At 42.0% G+C, this 13,420-nt stretch overlaps 1 protein-coding gene across 1 annotated transcript; it reads left to right on the top strand.

Moving 5' to 3' along the window:
* Positions 1-1,813: 1,813 nt before the first annotated feature.
* LOC310918096 (chymotrypsin-like elastase family member 2A) lies at positions 1,814-7,679 on the top strand. Its single transcript, XM_083876862.1, has 8 exons — positions 1,814-1,859; positions 2,093-2,181; positions 2,603-2,700; positions 3,629-3,757; positions 4,534-4,670; positions 5,359-5,504; positions 6,354-6,506; positions 7,577-7,679. The coding sequence occupies exons 1-8, from the start codon at positions 1,817-1,819 to the stop codon at positions 7,592-7,594; spliced, it is 813 nt and encodes a 270-aa protein (XP_083732988.1). The 5' UTR covers positions 1,814-1,816; the 3' UTR covers positions 7,595-7,679.
* The last annotated feature ends 5,741 nt before the right edge of the window (positions 7,680-13,420 follow it).

The raw sequence follows: 13,420 nt of genomic DNA, 5'->3' as shown, positions 1-13,420 counted from the left end.
GAATTCTTCCATGAAGAAGGGGAAAAAGAAACAGGGTTTCTCTATTTACAGTGTGCAAGAGAGCAGAAGGTTATATTTGTGAAATGCAGAAATGCTTAAAGAACTAAACAAAATTCCATGTTTGCAAGCACACAACAAATGAAGACAGTTAAAATAGTAACTGACCATCCAAAATTTATACTTTTAGTTGGAATTCAGTGAAAATGATAGTGACATGGAAGTTAAACTGAGCAACATAACATGTTGTTTAGCTTGTAAATTCAGACACTAAGCCAACAAATTAATGGAAAAAGGTTTAGACTCTCAATTCTGCACTGTTAATCCTGGTTTCTGTTTTTGTCAGATAATAAATACAAGATGCCGGAACAGAGTTTGGTTGATCCAATTTGCAATTCAAAATGCAGCTTTCTCTAGTGCTATTGTCTGGGTAGGAAGATACATTCTTGAGAAGCAGACAAAACAGCAAAGCATTCTCTATTTCTGCCCTCCACATGTGTGCTCCAGGCATCTTTCATCCAAAACAGTACCTTGAATATGAAACATTGCTGAATGGCAGCTCTGGAAATCGGGGATTTTGCTGCTTGTTAATCCTGACATTAAACATTAGGTTTATTTCAGCATTTTTGAACCCCTTGTTTGGTGTCTGTGTACAACACAGCTCTGGTTGCAAAACCGGGATTATGATATTTGTTTCCATTCTAGTGAGTTTGTTCCCTATGGGTGTCCTGGCTTATGGGATAGAGATGTTTGCTTTTCAAATAACCAGCAACAGTTTTTCAACAGTTGGTGGATGGAAAGGTGACAGAGGATGGAAAATTCCCATAGTAGAAGATTAAAAGAAAAAAGAGACAGGGATAAGCAATGAATTAGGACACCTTCTTTTGTGGCAGCATCTCTGGAGGGGTGTAACTGCCTGCTCTTGCCTGCTTTGTCCTGTGAGTGAAAGTGCTTTGCTCTTTTTCATTAACCAGCTCACAGTGTGTTACAGCACAGGTCAGCACTGCTCTGGGGTGTACACAGGCTCATTTACAACACTGCAGGAACCCTGTTCTCTTCCAGGGCTGTGCTGCTGATCTAACAAAGGGAAATAGGAAAGGAATGGAGTCTGACCCACCACAACATACCAGGGGATTTCTGCTTCATCATGGACAGCTGGTTCTTTGTATGGCTTGAGGTGTGTTCCACTTCAAAGTGGTCACAGTCTGGTTTATTGAAGAAGTCTGGTATGATAAAACACATGCAACTTGGTCTGGGAAAGAAGGTACAGGTTTTCAGTCAGTACAATGTGGTAGATGCCATCCAGATACACACAAAACAAAACAAAAGAAAAGGAGACCCCAGACCAAAATAAAATCCCAAGCAGTTGTAGAAGTATACAATAATTAAGGTAGGAAGGGAGCCTCTAGAGATCGACTAAGCCAACCCCACCAACGCATCTGAATTTGTCACTGTCTGAATATATCAGACACTTACTGCTGACATACCACCAAGTGTTAGAATAATTAATTTAACGTTTTCTTTCTGTAAACACCTTTGTGAAGAACCTTAAAGGCAATGGAAATGCAAACAGCTGCTGCAGATAATAAGCAACTAATGTGGAATTCTTTTTAGCCAAGTTGTTTATAGACCCTGGATCCAAGGTCCACCTAAATGGGGATATTTTATCAACTTATGTCTATAAAGAATTACCCCACAGTGCCACAAATTTTCCATTGGTATTGGAATAGCCCTGCATTTTAGGTCATATGTGCCAGAGATAAAGGACATTGTATAAAATGGGCTGGAGTTGAGGCTGCAGCACCCAGGAACTGGCACCATGCTTGGAATCCTCTTTGCTGTGTTGACTCTAGCACCTGCAGGTACATGTCCAGCTTCTGCTTTAGCTTTAAAAGAAAAAGTTAATTCAAATTTTAAAACAACTTTCCTTTTCTAGACAGATTGAACATTCTGCATCAAAGCAGAAAAAATACAGCATAGGATGTTCATTGCAAGGGTCTCTCAAAAGAGTAACTGGGTGCTATGTTATTTCATAGCACACAGATTTTTTTTTAACTTACTTTTAAAACACACATCCTATTTGTCTGTCTTCTAGCCTTTGGCTGTGGGGTTCCTGCCTACCCACCTCTTGTGTCCAGAGTTGTTGGAGGGGAAGATGCAAGACCATACAGCTGGCCCTGGCAGGTTGGTCATTCTGTGCTTTCCCTGGAACAACTGGGGCTGTGGTGTCTGTGCAGCACAACTGAACAAAACCACCTCTTCAATTCAATTTGATGCATCTTGCCTGACATGTCTTAGGCTTTGACTCTTCTGTTCTGATCAATCCTAAAGTCTCCAGTCTTTTTAAGAAAGCTCTGAATGTGCAGCATTTTGCTGGTAATGCAAGTTCTCATTTTAAGTCTATTAGATTTGGGCTATTTAAGAAGGATATATTTTTAAAATCAAGCTTTGGATGATGGGGAGGAGGGAAAGCTTTTCTGTGGCCAGGAGTTGGAAAGTTCAAAGCCTTTCACCATCAGCAAGTTGTGTTCTGGGTGCAGGAACAAAGCACAATGATGAAAAATTATTAAGAAAAAGCCTGAGCCTCACTTGTTTTTGATCCCAGGCCTCCCTTCAGTACTATTCCTCTGGCAAGTGGCGTCACACCTGTGGGGGAACCCTCATTGCCACCAACTGGGTACTGACAGCTGCCCACTGCATCAGGTGAGTCATGAGGATAAATCTGACCCAGGAAGCAGCACATGACCAGAAAGAGATGAATGAAAACTGTACCAATGCCAGTTCTCCCTTTCCCAGTTGAAAACTCTGAGTTTTGCATCATATCTTTTGATTACAAGTCAGGAGAATGACATCTCTTTATTTTCTTAATGTAAAAGGGGGAAAAAAACCAGTTACCTGAATTATATATTCTTCATTTTTTGTTTCATAAACAAACTACAATCATCCTTCGGTCTTCAAGTTGGTATTAAAATTCAGCTGTGTGGCCTGTTTCTGTAATATATGTGTCAGTGAGACCCACAAATTAACTAATCAATCCACTCCCTGAAGAAATAATCACTAATATTTTGAATATACCAATCAATTTCAGTAAACCCTTCATATTATGTGGCAGTGTAAAAAGAAATTATCAGATACAGCAATGTTGTTTCCTCATCAAAACCATTTCTACAAATACAACCCCATTTTGCTCTGGTAGCATATGGTTATTGTAACATTAAGTTGTAGCAAATATTGTAATATAAAACATGAAGGATTGGCTGCATGCTATTATTATAAATCCTAATATTATATCTGTCACAGAGCTGTTTATTATTGAAGTTATTTATGGCTGTCAAAGTCCAAATTGTTATTGCATTGAAGAATATGAGCTGAATCCTGCAAAGATTGGAGGCATCTTGAGTTTGTTAATGAAGCCTTGAGCAGGAGTTGACAGGACAGCTTAGAGATTAAATGATTGTGAAGTCTAGAACACAGTCTTTGCCCTTAGCAAAGACTGGCTCAGCTCCAGACAAACCATGCCTGTGATGAGAGATTACAGCCAAGGATATTCCTATTGAATCTCTCAGGAGTGAAAGATGCAAATGCCTGAGCAGCAGCTGCATAACTGACTGTTCATCCTTTCCTTGTCCAGTTCTTCTCTGACATATCGAGTGTTTCTTGGAAAATACAACCTTGCAGTTGAGGAAGAAGGATCAATTGCACTTCCTCCAGAAAAGATCGTTGTTAATGAGAACTGGGATCCAGAGAATGTTGCAAATGGGTAAGCTGGTAGCAGGTATTTTTTCAGTTTTTAGGTGGAGGGTGAAAACCAAACTGCCTGAATCCACCCACCTGGAGTTACGGCAACTTAAATCCATGTTTAGAACCTCCTGTTACAGTGTCCAGTTTGTACCTTCCCCCTCAAGACAATACAAAGCAATTAACAATATAAATTTCTAATTGATTAATAATGTTTCCAGAAGCCATTTCGCATGTTCATGTCTGGGTTGGAAGCTGTTCTGTGCAATGATATCTCTTGTACAATGAAAGGGAATGAAGCATTTTATACAACACTCTTAGAAGCCCTTCTACCAGCAGCACAGACACAGAATTTGTGACCATTAATATTCCACATGGCTGAAGGACCCCTGTGTCCTGCTGCAGGCTAAGGGCGGTAACAAAGAAATCCCCTCAGTTCCAGTCCTTGGAATGAGTCCTAAAACATGCTTGGTTTTGGTGGAAAAAACTGATAAATTATACAATTATAAATTAATTTATAATTATAGATAATTATAATTGTAACTATATAATTATAAAAGACAATTTTCTGCCATCAAGGAAACAGTCAGTTCTGCAGGGAACAGCCTTCCAGCCCATGAATTTCCCCATTGCTTTAGGCTGCAGGAATCTTTGCTGCTTGTGCACTGCCCTTGTGCTCCCTTGCTTCTCTTCTGAACAAGCCAAGAGCTGTATAACTGATGAATGCTCAGGTTGCTGTGTCTTAACCCATTTTACAAATGTTCCCTTTCTCTCCCCGACGTGTGCATGTCACCACAGGTATGACATTGCTCTGATCAAACTGCCTGAGCACGTCACCCTGAGTGACCAGATCCAGCTGGCCTGTCTGCCCCCTGCCCAGAGCATCCTGTCCTCCAACACTGCCTGCTACGTGACTGGCTGGGGCAGGCTGAAGAGTGAGTACCTGGCCATTTGCAAAATAAAATGGAATAAAATAGACTTTCAGGAGTGCCTTCTCCTCTGAGATTGACAGAGAAGATTATTGATGGTGCTCAAGATCCCCTCAAAACTCAGTGTACTGAGGGAGTTTATTATATTAGGCCCCATTTGACTCACACATTACGATTTTTCCCTTTCAAATTTATTTTCTTTGTAACAGAGCAGATAATACACCTGAGGGGCTTTTATTGAGCTTTTAGGAGCTATTATATGCAAATGTTAAGAGTGTGCAGACAGGTGCATTTGGTAATCCCAACACACCTGCTGAATATCTGAAGACACATAAGAGAATAGATGTGAAGAAAATCTCAGAGAATTGAGCAGAGGTGTCAACTTGGCTCAGGAGACAATTCCTTGATGGATAAGTAAATTGCCAACTCCTGAAAAAAAAAGAGTAGTCCTTTATTTCTCTAACAATGAGACCTTTCTTAATGGAATGCAAATTTTTAGTAAGTTTATGTATATATAAAATAATGGAACTATGGGACATTCATGCCTATAACAGCTTCTCTTTTAATATATCTCCTATGGAGTGTTTTACCTGGATTGACAGTACCCAGGTCCCAGGAGAAATATAGCAAAGCACTTTTATTCTTCCTTCAGTGCCAGCTGGTACCATGACTCTGTATTTCTGTTCTCTCTCAGCAAATGGAGCCCTTCCTGATGACCTGCAGCAAGGCCGCCTGCTGGTGGTGGATTATGCAACCTGCTCCAGACCTTCCTGGTGGGGAAAGATAGTGAAACGCACCATGGTTTGTGCTGGTGGGGACGGAATCATCTCCAGCTGTAACGTGAGTCCACTCTCCCTGTCTTGGGTTTAGACAAACAGCCCTGATGGGAAGGAAAGGGGTCCAAGTTTGGAAAGAACAAGTGTCTGACAGGGAATGCTGGAGCTTCCCTTGGAATGGAGAATGTAACCCCCCTCCCTCCAAATTACTATAATTTTGAAATTAAGGGGCTTTCAGGCAAAGATATGAGAATAGGAATAACAGTTCTTTACTAGGAATATTTAAAAATATAAATGTAGAAGTACAAAAAAACAAGCAAACAAACAAACAAAACTAGAAACACTGACAGTCAGAACACAACCTGAAACCCTCTTGGTCAGGGTGTTGGGAGCAGTTCACTTAAGTCCTCCTGCAGTGCCAGATGTGGTTCTGTGGGAGCAGAGATGATCCTGTAGAAGGGTCCAGTGGTGCTGAGATGGGTCTGGTCTCCCTCTGGGAATCCAGTGCAAACAGGCTGTGCTGCTGTTCTGAATGCCAGGTTTGATCCAGGTGGGAATGCTGGGCTCCTCCCCCTGGGTGGAGCATCTCCCCATGGGATGATGGAATTGTATCAGCCCTGCAGTGAGCCTGGATGGCCCATGGACAGCAGAGATCCCCTGGAGGGAGGATGGGTCTGGGAGAGATAAGAACACTGCCCCAGCTGGTTTGAACAGCTGCCCATTGACAGAACACACTCAACCCCTCCTCCCTGGAGTTATGAGGAATGGGGTATGCAAGAGATAAATAAAACACCTCCCCAGCTGATTTCAAGATATGGCAAATAGAATACATCTTGCATTGGACCCAAGACAAAAGGTTAAAACCCCCAGAGAAGAGCTGCTCACACTATAACTGTGTTCCCTTTCCTGGCAGGGGGACTCTGGGGGCCCACTGAACTGCCAGGGGGCTGATGGCAGGTGGGAAGTGCACGGCATCGTCAGCTTCGGCTCCTCCCTGGGCTGCAACTTCTACCACAAACCCTCCGTGTTCACCCGGGTCTCTGCCTACATCAGCTGGATTGAGCAGGTGAGGAGCTGCTGCAGGGCACAGACACCTCCTCTGCTGGGGTTCTCTCACTGGGAATTAATTCCTCCACCTGCTAAGGGAGTGTTGTATCACTGTTGCTTTTTATCTTACTTTTCTGCCAGGGTTGGGATAAAATGCTCGAGATGGTGTTTCACATTCGGACTCAGATGTTTATTATCTATATTACAGTCTTATCTATAGTACAGTCTCACAAACTGTGGGTTCTACAGCACCTCTAGCTAACAAAGTAAAAAATGGCCCCTATCTCTCTCTCTAAAAGAGAGATAAACTGTCCAATTAAGAAATGACACCCAAATTATTTTTACTCTTAACCCAATAACCAACCACCCATGGCCCAAAGTGTGGACTTTTCTACTCAATTACAAAATACCACCCAGAGCCATGAAGAAGAAGGTGAAAAAGGGCTCAACCACTGCCCTAAAACCTCCATCTTGCTTTATATATATATTACTATATCCTAAAACCTTAAACTCTAAGTTTTCCACCCTGTGATATCACACACTTTATTCAAACTATTCAAACTACACACCCATAATCTCAGATTTATAATTCAATTTTGGAAGCCTTTTCCAAGGCCTCAGGTTGATTGCAGTGTTTTTTGGGGGGCCAGTGCCTGTCAGCACAGAAAGTCTGAAATTCTCAGTGCCCAGGGTTCCAACATATCAGTCTCAATTCAGCCCTTACCAATTGAAAGTATCCTCCTCTTAAACAGATATCCTTTTGTTTTTTTCACTTATCTAGATAAGTTTTTGATAACAGGAATGCATTCTCCCTTTATCATAGAGCTTTGCTGTAGTCATAAAGATTTACCATATATTTCAGAAGTGATTACTCAAATTTGCATTCATCAATACCCTGATTGTTGCAAAAGGTTGCTCATGCAGCTCAAGCCTGGAATGTCAAACATCTTTTAATTTAATATAAACTTTGACTGAGAAGCAAAAATCTTATTTCAGTTATTTAAATCCTGTGACTCGGACACAACACATACTGTTCACAAATTCCTGCATCTCATGATCTGATTTTTCATTTCTTTTACATTTTTGTAGGTTATTGCAAACAACTAATCCAATGAGGACTGGATGAGAAATGCCAGGAAGGAAAGCAGTTTTAATAAAGTCATAACCATGACACCTTTGACCACAAACAACTGGGAAATGACACTTTTAACAACACAAACATTAAACCAAACACTAGTGCAAAAAAAACCTGTTTATTGCATGTGTCTCTGTCACTTCTTCCTGGCTGTTGGCAAGCCCAGAGCCTGGATTTGGGGGCAACGCTGGGATATTTTTCCAGCCTCACCTGGGGGAAGGAGGGTGGGCAGTGGGAAGAGTCAGAGCATCACAAACCCCTCTGGAGAGCCCAGGGGGAGGCTCAGAGAGGCACCGCAGGGCTGGGGCAGCAGCTGCTCCCCAGTGGGACCCTGAGAACCAGCGATGGCCAGAGGGAAGGCAGAGGAGCCAACAGGTCCCTGCAGGTGAGTCCCTGCAAAATGCTCGGACAGAGAGGGTTTAGCACCTGAGATCCCGAGGGCAGCAAGGGGAAAGGCAAGATCCAGCTGGATCACCACTTTTAGCTCAGTTAAAGACCTTCTTTATATATATTTTTTATTGTAATAGAAGATAGGCAGTATGAAATCAAGGTGGATTTTGTTGTGTTTTTCTTCTCCCTCCCAGCACGTATTAGATGTTTCCAGAAGTAAAAAGAATGGTTACAAATGGAGGGGAAGTGACCCAAAGGTAAGCAGTAGATAAGGGAAAAGGTTGGATGTTCGTTGTGAGAACAGAAATGCTCAGAGATTCATTTTCTAGGTCTGCAGTTCCTTTTAGTTTGATATTTTGCAGGTGTTAACATTTGGACTGAAGGTAAATATATTATTAAACAGAAATTGTATTAAATTAATAAGAGAAAGCATGGCTGTTTATTATCTTTGGGGACAGTATTTTTATCACTTTTCTTCTACTTTACAACCATTGAGCACCAATCTGCCCAGCAAGAATTGGTTTTGCTTAATATCAGCCTCTGCTGAGAAATAATGGGCTTTGTTGGGTTTTATTTGCCTTATTAAAAGTGTGATTTCCTTTATCTGAAAGAACAGGGGATCTGAAAAGGGCTTTTTTCAATCAGCTTTACTATGCAGAACTTTGTTCTTTATTAGTGGAAATAAGAATTATTATTAATTCTCCCAGTTTTTCAGAGTCATCAGCTCCAGCATAACATCCTGAGTTTTTTTCATGAGTATCGTTAGTGTAAGATTGTAAAAGATGGAATAATAGTTTTGAAAATTAAAATCATTAGAGGTCACTTTGCTGTATGGAGCATGGATGTCCATTTTGTGCAGCATGAAAGAGAAAGAGAAAGGTAATCATGAAGCTCAAACAACAAAAATTGGCTGTGCAAATGCTTCAGTAAAAACTGAAACAAAACAGAAATGTGATTAATTTTTCCTTCTAAAATACATTGTAAAAAACATCTGAGTTCATTTGAACATGCCAACGGAAATTACTCATCATATGGAAATGTCTATTAAAAACAAATTCTCCAAGTTTGATTTTAAAAAATCATCAGTTCCAGTTTGTGATCACTGGAATTAATGGGGAAATTTGTAACCTACCTTTTCATGGCCTTCCTTAAGATTTGCAGAGAAGTATCACAGAGAATAAAACCTACAGCAAATAGCTTTGTTAGCTTTTTTTTTTCCTCATAGAAAAACTGTATCATTCATTTGTTTTTGCAGATCAGAGTGTGTCACAGAAGCAGGCTCTTAAATACAGCTTTTCTTTTTAAATTTCTGTGAAGAGGAACAAAATATAATAAAATATGTCTTTTAAAAAAATCCAGATAATAGATGCTCCTTTTGCTTTGTCTCAGAATGCATGGGAATTGTTAAATATCACTGCTAGATCTAGCTGTGGCTTCAGGAGCTGGAAGAAACACTCCCAAGATCAGACAATGCCACTGTTGTTTTTTTAATTCTTTTTTTTTTTAGATGTTTTCCCTCCTCCAATGCTGGTGGTAGAAAAACAGTTCAAAGGATTTTGACTGCATGCATGGTCTCCCTCTGCAGCCTCCTTGGGGCCATTTATTTTGATTTGAGCAACAGCTGGGAAATATGGAAAAGCACAGGCCAAGCCCTGCAGGAACTTGCCTCCTGTGAAAACCTTTGGGCTGCTCACCTCATCTCTCTCCTGCAGGAGGAAAGGCACAGCTGGCTGATCCCAGCAGCAGACACAAGGAAAGGATCATCCCATTCTCAGCTCTTGGGGAATTTAAACTCCCTCTGCATGGCAAGTGAAGCAGAACTGCACTGTGAGAGTTGCCAGTGCAAGGAGGAGAAAATCTCCATTTGTAGATTTTACAGAACCGACTTGAGACACAAATTGAATATCTCAGGGGTTACTGAAGCCAGGCAGGTGCTGTCCAGGGCCATCTCTGAGCTGCTGGAGCATTTCAGGAGTCCCCATGAGGAGCTCAAAGCCATGAGGCACAATCCTGACTGGGCAGACACTGTGGCTTTTAAACTCATCCTCCAAATCAGAGAAGCCTTGCTCAAAGCTCAGCCAGCAGCTCTGAGCCTTCAAACCACACTGCATCAGCACTTTGCCACTCTGAGCTATGCTCTCTTCTCCTCAGAGACTGCACATAAGTGCTGGACAGATAATGTCAACCTGTCACTTTATTCCACCCATTATGAAGGAATCTCTTTCCTGGGCTTGGGTGACTTTGTGTCCCTGGCAGCCACACTGAGGGGACTGCATTCTGCACAGAGCTGCCTGCTGCAGGAGGGACAGGAAAAGCTGCACAAGAAATCAAAGGAAATCCTGTTCACAGTAAGCCTTAAGATCAGCCTGTTGGTGGTGGCCTGTCTCATTTACCCCATTGTACTGATGTCCTTCAAGCAGATGACAGATTGGATACACAACTATGCCAGGAACCTCAAGGAGAAGACAGAGGACTTGAAAAGGGAGAGGCGCCTCGCTGAGGACCTCCTGCACCAGATGCTGCCAAAGTCTGTGGCCAAGCAGCTGAGGAAATGCCAGAAAGTGGAGGCAGAAAACTATGATCAGGTTAGCAGATGGAAAGGATGTTGCCACCAAGGGTAGAAAAGTATTCACCTAAAATAGCACCTACCTTGTCACAGTGGTGAGGGTCCTGGGTTTGCACCCAGAGTTGAGTGTGGATGGAAATCCAGATATTCCCGATGGGTTTGGAAAGAGCTGTGCACAATGCTAGGGAACACAGGCTGATGGGGAAGGAAGAAGAGCTGAGATTTGGAAATGCATGGCTTTAGATGTCAAACCTCCTGTACTGGCAATTTGCGTTTGCTTTTAAGAGTCTACCACAACATCCAGCCAGCATCATTGGATCATGAGTTCATAGGGGCAAGAAATGAGTCTCCTCCCTTTAAAACATGAAGAATAAAAGAATTGCTGCTGTCAGTGTTGAATTTAACAGCTGTGCTCTACAGCCCTCAGCCCAAATCCTCATGCTACAGTAATTCCAATTCTATTCTCTCTTTTTCCCTGCACACCCCCTTACTTTCAGCTGTGAAGCACAGAACTAAATGTTTGCATTTAATCTGTAGGTGTCATTATCAAAACAACAACCTGTAATTACACAATTATAATCTACAATAGTCATGACATCAAAAGTGCTGGACCAAGGCAGAGTGAAAAGCTGCTCCTTCCAGATTAATTGGTATTAGCAAGGATGATTTGAGTTTAAACACTGACACAATTCAGACAGCACAAAAAAGAAAATACTTTGCCAACAGCTGCAACACACATTTCTCTTCCTCAATTCTATTATTTCTTTTATAAGTTTGATTTTTAAAGTGATTTTTTCTCAAAATTACTTGATCATGACAAACATCATTTGAAGAGAAACAAAATCCAGTTAATATTTTCTAACTCAACAAGAGCAGAGATAGCAGTTGAGCTTTTATTTCACAGGTGTTTTTGTTACCTACTTTTATCCCTATCACAGCTTAAATCACTTTTAAAGGAAAAGGAGACCCTACTTCTATAAGAAATCTCTTGATCACTGCTCACAAGATCCAAAGCATTTGACTTGCAGTCTCCCATTAGGATGAGGCATTCACAGAAGTGCAGGTAAAAAACTTTGGAGATAAGAATAATTTTATCTTTCAAAGCAGTAGAAAACAATTCAGAGCCAGACCTTTTAAATTTAGGATTGTATCTATTGAGCTGTGCAAGACTGGTTCTGCATGCAGCCTTTGCCTTAAGCTGTTGTGCTCGGGATTTCCCAAATCCTCAGACTCCCCAAAGGCTCCCCTATTGTTGCCTGGAGACCTTGTCTTCATGCTCTCCTTCCCCCTGTAACAGGTGACCATCTTCTTCTCCGACATCGTGGGGTTCACAAGCATTGCTGCCTCCTGTACCCCCCTGCAAGTGGTTGAGATGCTCAACAACCTTTATGTCTGCTTTGACACCAGGATCGAGTCTTATGATGTGTACAAGGTGAGTACAAATCCACATGGAAGGAATCTGCACACTGCTGAAACCTTTCTTACTCTGTTTTCTGGTGAATATATATATACACACATATGCATATATATTTGTATATGTATATACATATATATACATATGCATATATATATGTATATACATATATGTATATATAAACACATATACACGTGTATATATATACATATATATGTATATGTGTGTGTGTATATATGTGTATATATATATGTGTGTATATATATATATGTATATATGCACACATATATATACTCCCCAGACCAGGAGGCCAAAATCCATGAAATACAAGTCCTCTCATCCTAAGGGACTATACCACATTTTGGCAAGTGCTGGACACCTAAACCAGTTTTTATTCTGATTTTCTTTCCGAAGGAAAGCTCAGTGCCTGCCACTTAGTTACACGTGCCCCTTCCTACCAGGTGGAGACCATTGGGGATGCCTACATGGTGGTGAGTGGCCTGCCAGAGAGGAATGGCACCAGGCACGCTGATGAGATTGCCAAAATGTCCCTGGACCTGGTGGCAGCAGTGAGGCAGGTGGTGATCCCACACATGCCAACGGGCAGGCTGGAGCTGCGGGCTGGGATACACACAGGTACACAGCCCCAGGGAAGGGCAGCAGGGAAACCAACAGGGAACAGTCCAGTTGTGTGAGGAGAGAGGAATTCTGTGTCTGTATGAGCTGTATGTTTCTGTATGTTTCTGTATGTTTCTGTATGCTTCTCCCCACAGCTCAGGGTAAGCGTTTCTCCTGGTTCCAGCAGGAACAGGGAGGGAGGTGAAATGACTTTTGCCTGTACCAGTGTGGAAAGTTCTGGGTAGCAATTTAGTATTGGTGATATCACCACTAATTAGCTACAGCTGATCAGATTGTGACTGCTTTCACTAAGTAAATACTGTTAGTGTATTTAGTTAGTGAAAGAAGGCCCCAGATGCACAGGGAACTCCCAATTCCCACGTTTCTCTGAGGATACAGAGGGACTGGCAAAGGTGATGCCATTTGACACTGCCCTGCACTTACTTGTCACTGCTTCTTATCACTTGCTTCTTTTTTTGGGTGTCACTGCCTTGTGTTTTCTCAGGGCCCTGTGTGGCTGGAGTTGTGGGGTACAAAATGCCTCGTTACTGCCTCTTTGGAGACACTGTGAACACGGCTTCCCGCATGGAATCCACCAGCCTGCGTGAGTGCCTGGGGCAGCATTGGGGCACCCAGACACACCACACCTGCACCCTGCACATCTGGGGCACTGCAGGGCAAGGAAAACCCCAAACACCCCCTCACAGCACTGAAATAAGGTCTCCAGAGGAGGAGGAGCATTCTCTGGGACCATCCCAGGTCAGAGAGCTAATTATCATTATTTAAGGAAGAAGCACATCCTTGACCTGC

The sequence above is a fragment of the Zosterops lateralis genome (genome assembly GCF_965231275.1).
Source record: "Zosterops lateralis genome assembly, chromosome: 22".
In the NCBI taxonomy this organism is placed as follows: Eukaryota; Metazoa; Chordata; class Aves; order Passeriformes; family Zosteropidae; genus Zosterops; species Zosterops lateralis.
This window is presented reverse-complemented; position numbering and strand designations above follow the sequence as displayed.